Source organism: Neovison vison, chromosome 10 (genome assembly GCF_020171115.1).
Source record: "Neovison vison isolate M4711 chromosome 10, ASM_NN_V1, whole genome shotgun sequence".
NCBI classification, from domain to species: domain Eukaryota; kingdom Metazoa; phylum Chordata; class Mammalia; order Carnivora; family Mustelidae; genus Neogale; species Neogale vison.
The window spans coordinates 63582611-63601634 of record NC_058100.1 but is presented as its reverse complement, the minus strand read 5'-3'; the positions used below and the strand labels follow the sequence as shown (position 1 = coordinate 63601634).

At 46.2% G+C, this 19024-nt stretch overlaps 1 protein-coding gene across 1 annotated transcript; it reads right to left on the bottom strand.

Annotated features, from left to right (window-relative positions):
- Positions 1-929: 929 nt before the first annotated feature.
- Positions 930-18066, bottom strand: IRF6 (interferon regulatory factor 6). Its single transcript, XM_044267478.1, has 9 exons — positions 17877-18066; positions 13546-13629; positions 12803-12979; positions 8666-8870; positions 7510-7638; positions 4811-4954; positions 3346-3738; positions 2540-2658; positions 930-1656 (listed from the first exon to the last, which is right to left on the bottom strand). Exons 3-9 carry the CDS (start codon positions 12974-12976, stop codon positions 1432-1434), a joined length of 1389 nt encoding a protein of 462 aa, XP_044123413.1. The 5' UTR covers positions 12977-12979; positions 13546-13629; positions 17877-18066; the 3' UTR covers positions 930-1431.
- Between the last annotated feature and the right edge of the window lie 958 nt (positions 18067-19024).

Here is a 19024-nt window from a genome sequence, read left to right as displayed (position 1 = left end):
GCCACCTGTAACCAAACTGAGCTTATGGCTTTTGAAGCTACCTGATTTTTCAGCTAGTTCAACTACAGTAGCAAGTAGGGGATAGCCTGGATGGCCTAGTTTAAGGGTAGTACACTAGACATGGGTTTTCTTGTAATGGCCTGGCACAAAGAGGCATCAGAATTCAAGAGCATTAGAGGCCTGCAACCAGAGATTAATATCTTGCTTTCCATTTAGGTCTTGGAGTTTAAATTATACTGTCTTTTTTTTTTTTTTAAAGGTTGGGGGTAAGGCAAAAAAATGGAAGACGGAGCAAGAGTTAATAGATAAGACGAGTCTGTGGCAGCCATAGCTCTAGTGTTCTACACCACTCTTCACCTGAATAGCTCACACCCAGCTACCTCCACAAGAAGGGGGACAAGTAGATTTGGCCAGATGAGCCTTTGGCAGAAGAGCACTGCCCAGTCCTCCTTAACCCTGAATACCCCAATTTTTCAACTGCAAAAAGTCCAAACAATAGCAAAACTGTAAAAGTTTTCAAACAAAAAGGAACTGTCCCTTTTTCAGTCAGGAATTTGTCCTAAATGCCCAGCTCACTCCCAGCTCTTCCTCAAAGAAGAAAGAAGAAAAAGCTCTATCCTCTCTGAAAGGTACCACTGAGTCATGCACTCTCACCTACCACACTCTGAGTGTTATTGAGTGGTGGCAAGGTAAACACCTGACAACCAACTGTGCAGAATCCCTAGGCCGCCTGCTGACAGATTCCCTTGAGGAGCTCAGTTTATGAGCGTTTACTCCACAGACCAGGTGACTTTTCAGACTTTGGCACCTATTTCTATTTAGATATCAAGCTTGGTTCCTAAGCAACCAGCCAGCTCCCCTCCCTCTCACTTACTCCGACAGGGAGCCAGCTTCCTATACTAGCAGAACAGGTCAAACGGAGATCAATCTTGGACAAATCAGTGCTTGAGGGAACTTTAATGAAAGCAAGAAAAAAATGTGGTGCAAGAACAATGCAGAAGGGTTCTATTCCAGGCCTTGTACAAGTAGAATGAAGTCATCCTGTCAGAGTTTTAACTGGCATTATTTCAGGCACTGTTCCAACCCCTTCGTTTTACAAGAATGAATCTGAAGCCTAGAGGTTAAATGAGTTGGTAGTTCAAGGTCACTGAAGCAGAGCTGCAGCTAGAATGCTGGTGTCCAAAGTCCCAGGCCAAATCTCCCTCTACTACATTACACTAACACTGGGAGGTTTCAAAAAGAAAGGGGGAATATGAAAGGTGATTTTTTTCCATAAATTAAATCAACTTTAAAAGCCAGGCATACTGTGGAGAACTGAAGGCCACTAACATTGTTAGAAAGAAGAGGTTCAAAAGCTGGGTAAATCTGAATAATAAAAAATACCGCTATGTACAATATTGTAAAAAAAAAAAAAAAAGATGGCATTCATGATTACTGGGCTGGCAGGGCAGGGGGGAGTTGCATGCTGGGGGCGGGCTGCATGGGCTGCCAGCTTTCTTGGGTTTGGAGGATGCGGTACAGCTGCTTCAGTTGAGCAACGATGTTATCTTTGATGTCTGGAGTTGAGATCTGCAGGCGGACACTGCCACTGTCAAAGGACCGTGTAAAATCACCAGAAAACATCTCGTAGATCATCCGAGCTACCACTGGAATGACCTGTTCAGGACACAGAACACACAGGTATCCACTGAAGAGAAGGTATTTTAAAACAGCAGGAGGGACTCAAAATGATAGAAAGCACCAGTGAGGTCCTGGGAAAGCTGCCACCCCTTATGATAAAGTGTATGCCTTCTCTCTAGACCATCTTGCTAAGGCTCACTCTAGAACTTGGTTCAAATGAAGGTAAAGAACCTATATGTTTCATTACATCACATGCCTAAATAAACAGCTGCTTATTTAGGAAGTCTCTTACCCACATTTCATCTGTTGACTATCTTTTTTTTAAAAATCCAGGGACCAGGGCGCCTGGGTGGCTCAGTGGGTTAAGCCATTGCCTTCAGCTCGGGTCATGATCTCAGGGTCCTGGGATCGAGTCCCACATCGGGCTCTCTGCTCAGCAGGGAGCCTGCTTCCCTCTCTCTCTCTCTCTCTGCCTGCCTGTCTACTTGTGATCTCTATCTGTCAAATAAATAAATAAAATCTTAAAAAAAAAAATCCAGGGACCAAACCCAAGTGGTCTTGCTGCCACTTACTAGAATAAGGCTACACTCTTAAAAGTAACTCAAAAGGTCTTTCTAAAAGAGCTAGAAAGGACCATATCCTGTTAGGTTTTAGCAAGACTCTAATGGCAGTAAGAGAATGCAAGGTAAGGTCTTCACTAAACCAGTCATCCATTTTGAGCACCCGTGTGCTCCAGCTTGGTCCTACTTTGGTAGGACCTACTTGGTTCCTACAGTAAACAAAACTTGAGTCTACTATTCTATTTGATGGGATTAAAACATACATAAGTTGATGGATCTTTGCTCAGCACAATCCCAGTCCTAGAGCTAAAGCACTGGTAAAAAGGCAAAGAGTTGTTGACATATCCTTATATCCTCACCTGAACCAAGATGAGTTTCCTTTCCAGGGGTTTCCCATCTGGCCATTCTTCCCCAAAGCATAAGTAGATCTCAAATGGTGGCTGCTTCTCTATCTGTCCTTTCTGGTGGGCAATGAGATCTGTAGACGGTGGAAAAGCAAACTTGGTATACTTGGCCATTCCATATCCACTCAGTAAAATACCATCTTCTGGGCTGCCCAATTTAGTGGTCACTAGCCACATGTGGCTATTACATTTAAATTAACTAAAATTAAATAGTTCCTTAGTCATATGAGTCACATTCATGTGCTCAGTTGCCCCATGTGAGCCATTGTGGACAACACAAATAAGAACACTTTTATCATTTCTGAGGGTTCTGAGGATATCACTGAACTAGACCTGGGGTTCAAATTGTATTGTAAAATCCACATCTCAGTGTTCTTCCTAAATCTATTTGCTTGAATTTGCCACTTGGTATTTCCCAAATGGGAAGAGTATGTTTTGCTGATTATGATGAAGTCAACTTCCAAAGTTAAGGTGGCAGTGGCAGCATCTGGCAGTAATAACAAGGCTGTCTCCCTCCTCTGCCACTAAAGGAGCCACAACCAAACTAAAATTAACTTCCAAGTACATAGCTTTGGAGTGAAATGCCCTTCTTTGTTGCACAGGTCACTTTCATTTCTCAGAACTAAGTTTCTCTTCTACCTTTACTTCCTCCAGGAGTTTTTTTTAAGATACCTGAAGAGCCAGGAAAGGGGGTTGGGAAGGTGGAAAACCTACTTGTGGGGTGAAGCCCCCAACCACCAACATTCTGAAGAAAGACTTACCACTAAGGAACGTTTCCAGGCAAAATAGTTTGACCTTCTTTTGTCTCTCAATCAGGTTGGGGGCAACAAGCGATGGGGCACATGGCCCAGACCAGTACACTTTGCACTGGCACAGCCTGATGGCATAAATGGCATGACCGCTGACCTCCAGGATCAGTCCTCTGTCCATGACATCTAGCAGCTTACTGGTGAACAGCTTCTGCTTCTCATTGGTGATGTGCTCTGGACCTGGGAACTTCACCTGCTCCAGACTGACAGGACCAAAGAGTTCCTCTTGGTCAGGCATGGGACCCAGGTCCCCATAGAAGAGCCGGCAGCCCTGGGGGTTGCTCACGGTCATGGTCTGCCCATATTCCTTCCCACGGTACTGAAACTTGATGTCCAAGTCAGTCACTGCAAGGTGAGAGAATACAGTGAGAGTCCTGCTCTAATGCTCTGCCTGGGACTCATCCAAGTCCATCAAGATCAAGCCACCTTTCGACCAGCATTCAGGAAGGTCACCACCACCGTTATCCTTCCTGCAACAAAGGAAGACATCAACCTATCCCTGTACTATTCATTCAAAAGACTACCTTAAAAGCAGATAGTTCAAGGTCCACATATACTATCTCTGTTTAATCATTACACCCTAAGGGCTAGAATTTCTCCAAGCAAACTTCTTGGTTCAGTCTCCTCATTTATACTGACTGAAGTGTTCACATCAGTGGACATGGAAGCAGCTAAAAACTAAGGTTATCTAGTTTGTGTCCCATTTTTGGCTCATTTTAAAAGAAATCAGAAGAGTAAGAAAAAATACCAAGCCATCTTATCTTTCTGAAAATTACACACATGAGCACACTCTGAGGATTTGTTCTAACAACTTACCATAAAAGGGCACACAGCTCATGGCAAAGTAAATTTTTACTCATCAAGCCTCCACTGAACCTTACAGGTCTTATCAAAGCTATTTCTCTCTTGGACCAAATACTAGCCTTCACATTCCCACCCTTCACCCCATCCCCACTACCACCATGCATACCATGAAAGGGATATGGGGCAGTGACACTGGTTCTTCATTGAGATCAATTTGTGTTCAATTCAGAATGATTTTCTCCCTTGCAAAAGCCCCACAAAATCCAAGAACCTTCTTGATCAAATTCATGGCCATTAATCTTCCTGTCCCTCAACTGGCCTTAAGCCCAGATCCCCTAGACAAACTGATGAACCCAGGCCTTCCACTCACCTAGCAGGTGAGTAACCCTGAGCTGCAACTAATCACAGCATCCCCATGGGCAGGTAGATACGAACTAATGTTTCTTTACTTCTTCCCTGATGACTCATCAGCCAGTCAGGAACCAGACAGAGGCTGCCTATAGGACGGGTAGCTATTCTATATATGGCAAAGAAATGGAGGCAGAAGGTGGGGCAGGAAAAGGGACTGTAATAGGAGCTGAAGACCCAGCTAGAAAGATCAAGTCTCACTTACTTGGGAGAGAGCTGATCCACAGCTCTGGAGAGCTATAAAAGGGCTGTATAGGTGCCTGGGGTACATCTATTTCCAGAGGCTCAGTTTTGGGCCACACTGCTTCAGGGCTGCAGTCGCCCACATTGGCTGGTGCCATGGGAGAACCTAGAACAGAAAGCTGTGGGTGAGCAGGCAGGGGCACCACGTTTGTACATCACCTGGCTCGGGGCTTTAAAACCTAACAAGGCTGACAGACAAGAGTCAAACACTGGACTATGACTCCATGTGGCTGCCCATCAATGATTTCCACAACTGACACAAAAAGAGATACAGTTCTCCTGCTTCTACTTCCTAATCATATTAATTCTCCCATAAACTCAAAGTTCTGAAAACGTGCATTTGCTGAAGATAACCAAAACATATGAGTATTCTCTGGGATTAAATTCGAATGAGCATAAATGAAAGGTTCCCTGTTACAGATTTTCACCCCAGCAACCCAGCAATTACATAGAAGTTGGCTGTCTTCTACAAAATGAACTCTTCTATAAAATGAACTCAATTGAATTAGTTGATTATCTTTGGGTATATAGAAATTCCATTAAAAACAAACAAATACTTTCTGAAAATAAATAAATTGGAAAAAAAAAGAAAATCTGCAAATAAAAAAAAAAAACAACAACAACAAACAAATACTGGGGTACCTGGGTGGCTCAGTCAGTTAAGTGTCTGCCTCCAGTTCCGGTCATGATCCCAGGGTCCTGGGATCAAGCCCTACATCGGGCTCCCTTCCCCTTGGGGAGCCTGCTTCTCCCTCTCCCACTCCCCCTGCTTGTGTTCCCTCCTTCACTGTGTTTCTCCATCAAATAAATAAATAAAATCTTTTCAAAATAAAAATAAAATAAATAAACACAAATACTTTTACATGCACAAAACATCTGGAAGGGTATCAAAAAATCTAAAAGAATCAGTTTCTTCCAGGGAAACCAAACAGAGGGTCAGAGACAGAAAGGAAGGAAAACCTTTTGGTACCATTATGAATTTTAAAACATGTAAGACCAATATTTATTCAAAAGTATCCAATTAATAGCTTTTAGGAAAGAAAATGAAATACCCATCCTATTTCTTGCTATTCTCAAAGTTGGTTCACTCCAAAGTCTAGAGATTTCTCCTCCTAGCCTCACCTCTTAGGCATCTATTCTTCAACAATTCTTCTTCCTCTGCCCCAAGGGCTCTGAAATCATAGAAGTAATGTTTCTTTGACCGTTTGTGCAAAAGTCTGGTTAAATCAATGTACCCATTTTCCTTTTTTGTTTTTATTTTTTATTTTTAAAGATTTATTTATTTATTTGAGAAACAGCATGTGCACAAACGAGGGGAGGGGGAAAGAGACAGAGTGAATCCTTAAGCAGACTCCCCCCGCCCCCGAGCAGGGAGCCCAACTTGGGGCTGGATCCCAAAACCTTTAGATCATGACCTGAGTTGAAATCAAGAGTGGGACGGCCAACCAACTGAGCCACCCAGGTGCCCCTTTTTAAATAGATGTCCCACATCTTTCCAAAATGATCCAAAGCAACCCCTAACATAAGGCAAAAAAAATTTGCTTTGGTAAAATATGAACAGAAAATATGAAATCAGGGACCTGGAAATAGGTTGCACCCTTTTAATGGGTGAAAATAACAGAATGAATCAGCCAAGGATTTGGAACAAATCTCATATTTCCAGATATCCAACTCAAATCACTAAGTGGGAATGTAGCATGTGACAATATTGACCTGAGAGAGCTCAATGATAATTTTCTGTACTCATCCCTTGGTTGTAAAGATATAAATAGCAGGTTAAGTGAAGGAGGGCAGGTGGACAGAAAATAAGAGTTATTTCCTGATTCTTAAAGGTAAGGGAATCACCTAAAGTAGGGGACTCCAAACTCCCAAAGGAATCATTTCGATAACATTTTCTAAGTGGCATACGTATCTCATTTGACCCAGAGCAGCCCGATGGAACTAGAAATGGAGTGATGAGCTTCTCAACTCAACTAGTGCATGGCATTAGACTAGGAGCATTTCAGTCGACAGTTCAAGTGAAGATGCTGAAGAGCACTTCACCTTGTATTTGAGCATCCTCAGAATGTGCAATGGAAGAGTCAGTACCTGCTCTGTTACAGTGACCTTCCAACCCCTCAACTCATTTTTCCTGGGAAGCTGAATTCAAAAAGAGCATAAAAGAAGCAAAAAGTCTCTTGCAGATAAATTCTATCAAAGCCAAGTATTGTAGAAACCACAAGTTTCCCAGGACATAGCCTTAGCAGAGTAGATACCCTGCTAAGAAAGTGACACAAAATTTATATCAAGGGAAGTAGTGGAAGACTTTGCATATAATTCGTCAAAATGATATCTACAGTTGGCTTTAAGGAAATTAGCGCAATTTATAACAACTGATATATTTTTATGTGGGACTAAGAATGAATTTGTTTAATTTCTCTGAATTATCTGTAAGATTCTGAAGATGTTCTCTATGCCTGGAAGCTGCATAGAGATATGGGATAACTGGGCCAGCAGAGTTCCCCTGTCTATGGCCCCTACTTGTTAGTAGACCAGCAGCTTGGCCACAAGGCCTCATCACTGCTCCCAGTGCAGCTGGGGCTGAGGAGTCAGTAGTTGTTAAGTCAAAGCCTGTTCCACCCTCTTCATTCTTCTGTACCACCACTGACCATCCCCACTCACCATTGATGTTCAGGAAGGGGAAAGTGTCCTGGATGGGAACATGGTGCTGTGACTGATCAAGCTCATCTTCTTCATCTTCTTCATCTACATCATTATCCTTCTCATCCCAAGGAGCAGACCCAGTGGATCCTAACAAGAAACAAACACATCAGCCCACAAGTGAGCCTCTGGGGTTGCACTGTCATCCTTATAGCTGATCTGCTGTATATGCTAGGTATTATTAGTACAGAGGCATCCAGAGCTCAATAGGCACCCCCAATGCCCTAGCCAAAAAGAGTGGGAACCAAAGGTGTATTAACCTCTGGCTCTAACTCCTCCTACTGAGCTCTAATGTAAGCTCTCTTCTCTCCTACCCAGGAACTGCAGACCCTATCCCCTTTCTTAGAAATCTCTTAATTCCCACCTTTAAACCTCTTGCTACACATTAGCTTCCCTTTTAAGGACTCAAGGACACAACTTCTCCCCTTTGTAAGCTTAATGTGAGGACAGACCCTTCCCTCTTGGCAGGGCCTCACTAGATCCATTGGAGAACAAGTCTAAATCACCCGGCTCTCGGTACTTCCAAAGCACTGGGTAAACAGGAGGATCGGGTGGTATTCTCTTAGGAAAAGTATCCTACAAATTAAATAATCACTCATCCAACATTTGTAAAGGGAACTTAATAGCTTTAAAATGTCATGTCAATTGAGTCTTACAACAGTCTTTGAGGTAGGCAGGAAAGATGAGAACCCAGATTTTACCACTGAAGAAACTGAGGCTCAAAGGTCAAATGACTAGATTCCATGTCCCATAAGGAGCAAAGTGATAAGAGCCAGATTCAGAACTCAAACCTCCTAAGTTTTTAATTCCTCCATCTTCAAAACCACCTGACCTCTCCTCTCAGTGTTGAGTCCCAAGGGAAGCTCTTCCTACAGTAGGTCTCTATCCTCCCTCTACTTTCTCATTCTTTTAAACAGTCAGGCTAGTAACTATTCCCCTAAGTGAACAAGAATATTTTGCTGACGTATCTTCTGTTCTCCAGGTCCTTCCTAGAGAAAGGCTTTCTTGCTTTGTAATTAAACTCTGTAAGTGATGTTCAAGTCAACTATCTCTTTAAAGAGTCCAGCCCAGAACCTGGCTTATTGTCCACCTGTCCTGCCAGCAGCTGGGGCCTCACCTGGGTTAATGATTGATCCCTGAGGCTGCGGGATGTCACACACTTGGTATATCTTCACCGGGTTCATGGGTACCTCCTTGGTGCCATCGTACATCAGGTTGAATTCCCTGCTCTTGTTGAGAGCACAGCGGAGCTGGGCCTTCCATTTAGCTGGGTCAGGGTCATCCACCCCTTCCTGGTATTTCCCTGTCTCCACAGCCCAGGCCTAAGGAACAGGAAACCACAGTGAATGCCTGCCGTTGCCCAGAAATACTGCCGAATGTGTTCACCCTCTCTCATACACATGAGCACATACACCCGGGCCTGACTGCCCCGCCATCCCCATCCCCACTTACAGAGGCTGCAGCAGGAAGCCCCACCCTCAGGCCCTGGCCAGGCAGCACCAGAGGGACATTAAGCCATATGCAAACATAATCTTTTGAAAGGAGGAGCCTTATCTCAACTGTTGGTGCCAGCACCACCTGTCAAGAGTGGCTATAATAAAGGTTAGAAATAAAGAAGGGCCTGGAAAAAATACAGTTCACCTTTGAACAATACAGGAGTCAGGAATACTGACCCTCTGCACTGTCAAAAATCCACATATTTAATTTTTGACTCCCCAAAACTGGTAACAGCTGATTAATACACATTTTTTATACTATAGACTATATTCTTATAATAAAGCAAGCTAGAGAAAAGGAAATGCTATTAAGAAAATCATAAGGAAGAGAAAATATAATTTATAGTACTATACTCATGGAAAGAAAATCTGCACGTAAGTGGACATGTACAGGGGTGTCTGGTTCGCTCAGTTAGAGAAGCATGCAGTTCTTGGTCTCCAGGTCATGAGTTGGGGCCCCATGTTGAGTATAGAGATTATTAAGTAAGTAAGTAAATAAATAAATAAATAAATAAGTGGACCCATGCAGTTCCAACCCATGTTCAAGTGTCCGCTATATACCCCAAAATGCTAATGGTAACTTTGGATAGCAGGATTTCAGGTCAATTTTTTTTTTGGCTTGTTTTTTACATTAATTACTTTCATAAGATGACAAAGGGAGACGCCATGTGATATGAGGAGTTTGGCCTTGCTGTTCCCTCCCCCTACATTCTTCAATCTGATGCATAAATAACTGTAGAAAACAAGTGCCTTTAGGAATAATAGCCTGTCGGAGGGCAAGGCAGCACAGTCTGGGAGTCCAGCTGGAGGCAGAGGGCCTCACTGGACTGATCCCACACCCTTTGCCCTTCCCTAGTTCCTCAAAGTCCCACTTCATTGGAAATACTTTGCTGCAAACACCAGGTATGAGCTAAAACTGCTTTGACTCCTCCTCACTGGTTCTCCATTTCTGGGTGCAGAGGCATGTGTGTTTCCACTCATGGGCTATCCACTCTCCCCCCCTACTAACACTCTCAGAGTTCTATGCTTTCTTCAGGATGTTACCTTCTGGTGCAGAAAAGGGGGATGTCATTAGCAGAGACCTCAAGACCAGGAATCACACCCCAGCTTGTGGAAATGGACAGGGCTCATGTCCAGTTCCAACTCCTTGCCTCTGCTTCTGACCTCAAGCTGAAATGGAAATTTTCTGCCCCATCCTTTGAGATCTCTGACCTCCCTCAGTCACTCCCTGCCCCAGACCCTGACAATCATCAGGAAGTTTTTTCCAAAACAAATTTCAGTCCTCCTCTTCTAATTCAGATTTACTTCTTACCATGTCCTCAGACTCGAGCACCTGCAGTGTAGTTCTGCAGTACAGAATGTGGAGGTCTGAGAAATGGGTGCTGCCCCAGCTGGCTGGGCTGGCTCCGTGCCATCCAGCTCCCTACAGGGGATGTTGATGTCACTGGTCCGCAGTATCTGAGAAGCGCATCTCTAGTGGTGCCTGGTGGTACTTGACCGCTGGCTCACTGCATCTTCCCTTCCGTGTATTTGATCCCTGGTACCCACTCCTGCTCTGGCCCCGCCCCCCCGGCTTGGGCTGTGCTGACTTTGGCTCAGGTCTAAATATTTCTGTGGCTCCTTAAATCCCTGCCCCTCCATGGAGAGCAGCCAAACTAAGCCAGAACCACAGCCGCAGCCTTCTGGCTCACAACACGGCCATTCCTCCTCAGGACCCACGCAGAGGGCGATGCAGCAGCGGGGCTACCCACCCCATGGCAATCATAGTGATTTATAAACAGGACATACTCAACCCATTCTGGGTCTTGCTTCTGACACTCAGGTCACTGTGCAGGTCCCTACTACTTCTCTTCCAGAAATGGAAGTAACCTCTGTATTTTAATTGGTAATTCACTAGTCCCTCCCTACACATTATTTCACTCAATTCTCATAACAATCCTGTGAGGCAGGCAAGACTGGTTTCATCCCCCATTTTACTGAAGGGGAAGCTAAAGCCCAAAAAGATTATGTGACATGTTCAAGACCATAAGTGCAACTGATGGTAGGATCTGAAACCAGGACTTCCAATTCCTGGTCAGAATGGAGTAGATGGTAATGGGGGAGCAGACAGGCTTGGGTTCAAATCCTGGCCAGACCCCTCACTAGCTGTGTGATTTGGGCAAGTTATTTAGCACCTCAGAGACTCAGCCTCTGCACCTACAACACTGGGTAATACCTCCCTTACACAGTTGCTGAGAATTCAATGAGACAATGGACAAGGGATACAGAGCAGGCACCCATTTAATGCTAGTGGTCCCCTGCCTCCTTCCTGCTCCCACAAATCCTGCCCAAGGCCTGTCAGAACTTGGGATCTGTAAAAGTGCCCTCACTCTTCTCCTGACTTTTAAGGCCCTCCCTTAGCATTCTGCAAACAGAGATACAAACATAAGCAAGACAAGCTTCCCGCAGCCATGTTTTTCTCAAGCCCTGAGCGCAGACCACTCTCGTGAGTGAGGCTTTCAGAAACCAGCCTCTCCCCCCACGGCCAGCCACTCCCAGCCACCAATAGCAAATGCAGTTTCAGACCATGGCCACAGACAGAGGCCGGCTGTGCTGAGGCAGGCCCATTCCCTCCCAGTGCCGGCTTCAGTCACTGGGGCTGGTTTACAGATGTTTTTCCCTATCATTTTTCAAATTAAAAGCGCTCATTTACTTTCCTTCTAAGTGCTTTCAGGCCAATTTTCCCTCTGCCTCTCGTGTCTACACCTGATATAACAGGGTTGGGTGGGAAACATCTCTAGGACGGCTCTCCTTTGAGGGGTGAGCCCACATCTTCTGATCCAATCTCAGCAAGAACTGGGGCGTCAATCTTGAGAGGCCCAGGGTAGGGACTACATTTCACTTCTGACTTCCAGCTTATAAAGGAAGAAAAAGCTAAACTCACTCCTCCGTGTCTTGGAGATGCAGGAACTAAAGTAACTCACGAGGCAGAAGGCTGACCAGCACAGAGAAGTTGGTCGGAAGCAAAGGCACAGGGTCTGGAATTAGAAACCACATTCCACCCCTTCCCGTGACCAGCTTCCCACCTACTTCTGCCTTAAGCCAAACTTCGGCTACACTGAATTTTGTAAAATGCAGTGTGATTAAATCTTGTTTTCTGTTAAGTAAAACAACGCTCACATCAGAGCTATTTTTTGTTTAAGAAAACATATTTGTAGAAGAAAAACCTGTACTAGATCACCATTAAGTTTTAAGCAGAGGTTATGCACGGGGCAAGGTATTTTAAATCAAAAGAACACCATGCAGAGGGCCCTCCTCATCCATCCTACAGGCTATGTTAGGAGGCTGCCAACAATCAGTAGTTCTGCCCTGTCTGGAGAGTCATTCCCAGGCCCAAGCACCTCTCTTCATAGCCAGAGCCCTGAGGGCATGAAGAGCAAGGGTCATTTGCTGGCCCTCGGGAGCTTTTGGAACAAACACACCAACACAATCACTTGCAGTTTTACCAACTGCACCCGGGATCTTTTGGGATATGAGTTGAGTACCTTTAGCCAGTGGGAAAGAATAAACACCCTCAAACATCACAGACGTGCCCCAGCAAGAGAAATTACTGTGCCTAAGCTTGGGCACCCCCTTCATAAACATTCTCTCTGAGGCATCAGCATTTGGTACTCCTCATGCCAAAATAGAAAGCGGAACAAAACAACAACCGAAAAGCCCAGAAAGCTCTGACAGAACTGGAAAGCATTTTAAGTCAGATGGTGGAAGAAGCCCTTTACCTTGAAAATGGTATTTTCCTCCTCTTGTTGGGGGCTATGCCGGGTGGCATGTTTCCAGGGAATCTGGAAGCGTTTGGAGTCCCTGTGTAGCCAGATGAGCCCAGGGTACAGGCCACTATCCACCTGGGCCACCAGCCAGGGCTTCAGCCGAACTCTGCGGGGGTGGAGGGCCATGATCTAGGGGGAGGGGGAGGGAGGGTAGAGAGTAGGGAGAGCAGGAGAATTAGGCCAGCCTCTGGGAACTTTTCCCAGCCACTGTTCCCGTATGATAGAGCTACAGTTTCATTAGATTACAGCAAAGAAACTAAATATGGGAATAGACTGTGCCAGGTGGGGAAGAAAAGAAAAGAGGTTAAAAGGTTCTTTTGATTCTTATTCCAAAGCCATTTATACTTCATGTTCTAGCCAAATCAGACTTATCATGTAAGTAGATCACATTTCTCCTATTTAAATCCTGAAGCAGGAAAATAATAAAAGATGACATCATCCCCGCTGGAACACAGTCCTTCCTGAAGAACCAAGGGCTTTGGAAGAGAAGTGAAATTGCTCTTTTCAATCTCATCTCAGGAGACAGGAGACAAAAAGTTATGGAAACTGCAAAGATAGGGGCAAGAATTTGAAGCACACCTTCTTTATAGACAAGACAACTCAACACGATCAGGAATATTTTAATAAGAAATGACAGCACCGTGGTGAGGGGTAGGAGGCAAGGGGTGGGTCCTGGTTCCCAAGTCCTCACTTACAGAGATGAGCGGGCAGTGTATCCACGGGGATCTAAAGAGCTGGGCCTCGAGTCAGCTCTCCTTCCTCTGTGCTGGCCAAAGACTCTGTAATCAAGAAAAAGGGGTCCCAAGTTGGTTATGCACAGGACAATCCAGTGGCTGGGAGAAGACTTGGGAACATGGAAGACAAACGCTCTGAGGCCCCTTCTCACACCTGAGTCTGGAAAAGTCCAGGAGCCCAAGAATAATCAAGTGCTATGGCTCTTCACCCTAGACTGCTAAAAACAACCATAAGACAAGCTGGCCTCTTCCACCTGGGTCTGTTTATCTCCCCACAGAGGCTAGAGTGAACTCACGGGTTGCAGGAGGCGGCCTGGGTAAAGTCTGCAATTGATCCTCATAAAAACACACGGGCACGGCAGATAACATTCGGCACAGCCCGCACTCACAGCAGGAAACAAAGGCCTGCCCACGCTGGGTGCCTTTAGGAAAAACTGGTCCCTAGAGAATTGTTTGCCAGGGATGTTGTGTTTAGGTATTTTTTGTTGTGTGTGTTCTCCTTTTACTTTGTTTTTACTTAAGGTGAGGTCTGCAAAATCGCCTTCCCTCAGCGAATACACTTCCATCAGCTACTGTGTCCAACGCTATGTTGGTTAGAAATGGCTTTCGTCAGACTCCCTGAAGAAATCCACACTGGACTGCTCAAGCCCCACAACGGCCTGAGGAAAGGAAGATAAATAAGTCACCTTCACACCCAGGAAGGTCCCCACCTGGATCACAGTTCAGAAGCCAAACCAGTTGAGTCAGCTGAAGGCTCCCACTCACAGGAGCTTAGCTGAGGGGGTGGCCCCAAACTCCACTTCCTTCCCCAGCCAGACTCCCAACAAGCAGGGGAAACCCAAACCCAAATCAAGCTGGCTTCTGGCACTTTAAGAGCAAGGCAGGACCTGCTCTCACCTGAGCCTTCTGACCCAGTTAACAAGTCCTGCAACTGAAACCTACCCCCTGGGAGCACAGCTTGGAGTGGGCAGGTCAGGTTGGCATGCGGTATTCAACTGTCCCCAGAACCCATGTTCTTGGCCTTGTTTGGGTTGCTTTGTGGGGCAGCAAGGGAAGCCATCAAACCAGGGGGAAAACATTTACCTTAGAAGGAGAAGAGAATGCATATTCTCCTAAGGACAAGTTCTCCCTTCTGCTCCTCAGTCCCAGCCTACTGGAAAGGGGATGGAGCAAGGGAAGGACGAATGGGGAAATGGACACCACACTGGTCAGCCTCGTAAGGGACAGTTGAGAATTTCTATTGCAAAAACCATAAGTCCTGTGTCTACGCTTGTCAGACATGTGAAATCAGTTCTAGATGGACCATGGACTTTGAAGAAAAGCATTTATCATAATTGATCAATAACTCATCAAGAGAAAATTAAAGCAACCAAGTCAACGCAGGAACCTGCACATAGTGATAGGGAAGAAGTAATATCACAAAGACTGACTGATTGTTAAGATCCAGAGTCCTGGGTTCTCAGCCTTCTCTCAAGATGGCACTGCACATTAACAACCCCGCCCCAGCCTGCCTTCCTTCATGCCCCACCTGCATCGCTGCTAACCCTCTCCAACTCAGTCAAAAAAGAGTCAGCCAAGATCTCTCCTACCTGCCACCCAGTACCTAGGGCTCTAAAAACTGGCAGAGAGGGAAAAGTTGGAAGCAACCAAAATAACAGAGGAAAATGGCTAATTACATATTCACAGGCTGCACTATTAAGCAACCATTAACAACGGGGTGTCTGAAGAATTTTTATTGGATTTGGGGAAATGTTTACAACATGAAGTTAAGGGAGAAAATACAGCACACAATATCGACTATATAGTATTCTCTCCATCCTTTAACATAACATGTACTTGCATACCTATGCACGTACACACAGATGATATAAAGAAAGGAAAAGAAAGGGCGCCTTTCTGCCTTCAGTGGTTTAAAGCTTCTGCCTTCGGCTCAGGTCATGATCTCAGGGTCCTCAGATCGAGCTCCACATTGGGCTCTCTGCTCAGCAGGGACCCTGCTTCCCCTCCCCCACCACTGCCTCCCTCTCTGCCCACTTTTGATCTCTGTCTGTCAAATAAATAAATAAAATCTTAAAAAAAAAAAAAAGTAAAAGAAATACCCCAATGTAACAAGACATCCCAAATGGTTACCTGGTGATAGGATTATGGGTGAATTTTATACATATGTATATACTTTTGTGTATGATTCACATTTTCCTACAATGACATGCTTCAATTTATAACAAAATGAAAAGAAAATTGAGGCGCCTGGGCGGCTCAGTCAGATAAGCATCTGCCTTCAGCTCAGGTCTTGATGCCAGAGTCCTCGGGGAGCCCCACATAGGGCTCTCTGCTCAGCGGGAGGCTGCTTCTCCCTCTGCCTGCTGCTCCCCCTGCCTGTGCTCCTTCTCTCTTTCTCTCTCAATCAAATAAATAAATAAATCTTCTTTAAAAAGTGAAAAACACCTACACATAGTATTTCCTTTAACCACAAGAAGCTAGGACCTTTCTTGGCCATTGGAAGGTATAAAAGATGATGCCCTTCATCTTTTCATCTTCACAGCTGCTGAGACTATGATACCAACAGTCCTTCATACCTACATAGGCTTTAGAGTTTTTTACATGCACTTTCATTTAACATGTATGATTTCATCCTCATGATCTGGAAGTAGTACTATTATTATCCCCATTTTATAGCTGGGTTAACTGAGACACAGAAAACTGCTTCATCTGGGGCTTGGACCCAATACTCCTGAGTCAGAGTACACCATAGTACTGAATCCTGCCACAATACCCTGCCTTCCAAGTCCCTCCTTCTGCACATTAAGAAAGTAAACCAAAATATTGACAAGATCCCAGCAGCATGAAAGGCCAAGGAAGTAGTTAGGGAGGAGACTCCATGACACCCACCCCCAAACACACCTGAATCAGAGTTCTCGTTCAAAACACTCACACCACCCAAATCCCAATGCCCACAGAACCTTGGCCTAGCTGGACTCAGCCCTGGTATCTCTAGCTGCCATCACAGTGAAATTCAAAGCCTGTGTCTCCAACAGGTACTTACCCAGCCAAAGAACAAAGATGCTCACCTGTCCACTCCCCTCACGATGGGCACTAAGCAGGGATCTTCCAACCTCTCCAAGGCATAACCGTCCTCTCTCACACACCCATTCCAGGGAGCTGGTCCTCTATAAACAACCCCCACCCCCACTAGTTGCAGCCCCTGCCCAGACTAGTTTCCAGGGGCACCACTACCCCAAAGCCGAGCTTTGAGATTGGGCCAGCGGTTTGGCTTAGAGTAGAACACACTTGCCAGGTAGTTCCAAGTTCCCCAACCTTCCCTCCATTTAGTTTAGCCCTGCTTAGGGGTAAATTCTGTGCCTCTCGCCATAATGCCCATGCCCTTCTTCGCTGCTGGATTGAAGTTGGGGGCGGTGAGAGGGAGCTTCAGGGTATTGGGAGCTGCTGTCATGCATTATGCACACATCTAACCCTAAACTACTCTCCTGGGTCAGCACCAACCTTCACTAACTCCTACTGGAGCACCTTCTCCCTCTCCCTTCCCTGGATTCCACTTTTGATATCCACTAGGAAAGCAGGTTTGGGACAGAGATGACCCTTTTACTACAAAGCAGGCTCCGTGTAAAGAGTGACACCCCGGGCCTCCTTTCCAGGCAGGGCTGGGAGACTTTCTCCATTTTTCCACAGCCACCCTCCATCCCCTTCAGGCGAAGAGGGCCTCACCCCCAGAGCGACCACACCCAGCGCCACCCTCCCCAACACCAAGCTTGGCTACTTGGAAATCCCTGGGTGTCTCCCAGGCCCCACATAGGGGCCTGACTGCCAAACAAATTCAAGGAGAAAAAACAAACTGGCTAAAATCCTGGCAGCCCCATCCCCATTTCCCCAAACATCTACCAGCACCAAAGGCCCGCAGGCCTAGGAAATCCCCCTCTTTGGGACTCGGGCCAGCGGCCCAGCCAGCGAGCTGGTAAGACCGGAGGGGCGGAGGCGCCGTAGCTCTATCCCGTGGTGGGTGGGTAGAGGCCGAGATAGGCACACTCCGGTAGGGAAAGGAGGGAAAGAGAGTAGAGAGAAGTGTGGGGTCGAGAGGGGCCCCGCGTGCTCCAGGGCTAGGACCGCCCAGAAGCTACCTAAAGCAGGGCGACAGGCACCCAGCCCCAGAAGGTCTCCCCAAACAAACAGATGTTCTCAAGCAAGGTTCCTAACCGCACAAACTCTGGGGCGGGTGTGTCCCCAAACCCCACCCCCACCCCCTTCCAAAGCTAGTGTTCAGAAGTTAGCGTCCTCACCTTTTCTCAGTCCGGCGACAAGAAGCGGACCACGTCCCCAGTTAAGATCCCCCGTCGCCACCGCTCTCCTTGATCGGTCCGGCAAGCACACCTGGCTTTGCGCAGGTAGAGTCTTGGAGCTCGGCTCCGCGACCCGCACCGGCCCTTACCTGCCCAACCCAGGTGCGCCGAACTCACGTCAGCGCCTCGCCCTGGGACGCCACCGCCCCTCCGCCGTCCGGCCCCGCCTCCCAGGTATGACCACGCCCTCTCGCGTTCGAGATTGGCGGGTTGAGAGAAATAGGATCCTCTGTGTTCCTGGGCGGCCCAGAGCAGCCCAGCCCATTCCCTACCTCACTCTCCCGCTTCTAACCCCGGCTGAGAAAATTCCCAGGCTCGTGTCTTGATCTTTTATGCCTCCGGGCTGGTGGTCTTGGAAACTGGGAGGTCACATCTAAAGAGGAGAGGGTACCTCCCCTTTCCTCTTGTCCCATAGTTACCCCGCCGTATGGAGACAGTTAACCACAAAAAAGGGTTTAGAGATTCTGGGCTGGCCCTACTCCCTTTGGGCCTGTGTAAGCGAGTGGGATACGGAAAAGAGACTCAGGACACTTAGTCCCTTGGAGAGAGAAGCCTTGTGGCTTCCAGAGCAGGAATTCTGCCTTTATTCTGCCCCTTACCCGAGTGACTGTAAATTACTCGGCTTCTTGGTTTCATTTTTCTCATCTATTCAAGAAGAAGAATATTTGCTGCCTTTTCTAGTCACTATCCGGTAATGACTAAGAGCATGGCCTCTGGAGCTAACTATTAGGATTCAAACCCTAACTCCATCAGTTACTAAGACTTGGGAACGTTTCCTAAGCTCTCTGGTCCTCAATTCCTTATTGGTACAGCGAGGTAAATAAAAGTACCCACCTCAAAGGGGTGTCGTGGGGGCTCAATAGGTTGCTTCATAAGAAGCATTTGGAGCAGCAATTTGGCACTTATTGAGCGATATTTAAATACTTGAAGTTTTTGTATATGGATCAAAAGTATATAGAAAATGCCTCACAGACAAAATGAGCTGACGTCTCCTGTTATTACCTGACATTCAAGGCCTATATGTCCCCTAACAGGTGTTTGATGGGAGTCCCCTCTCCTTTCCCACTCGAGTGAATCCCAGTCCTTAC

Coding starts and splice junctions, on each gene's coding strand:
- IRF6 (XM_044267478.1), bottom strand. CDS start 12,976: ATGGCCCTCCACCCCCGCAGAGTTCGGCTGAAGCCCTGGCTGGTGGCC. Junction 8,871..12,802: donor AGGAAAATACCATTTTCAAG/GTAAAGGGCTTC, acceptor CCTGTTCCTTAG/GCCTGGGCTGTGGAGACAGG. Junction 4,955..7,509: donor CCCCTTCCTGAACATCAATG/GTGAGTGGGGAT, acceptor TTTCTGTTCTAG/GTTCTCCCATGGCACCAGCC.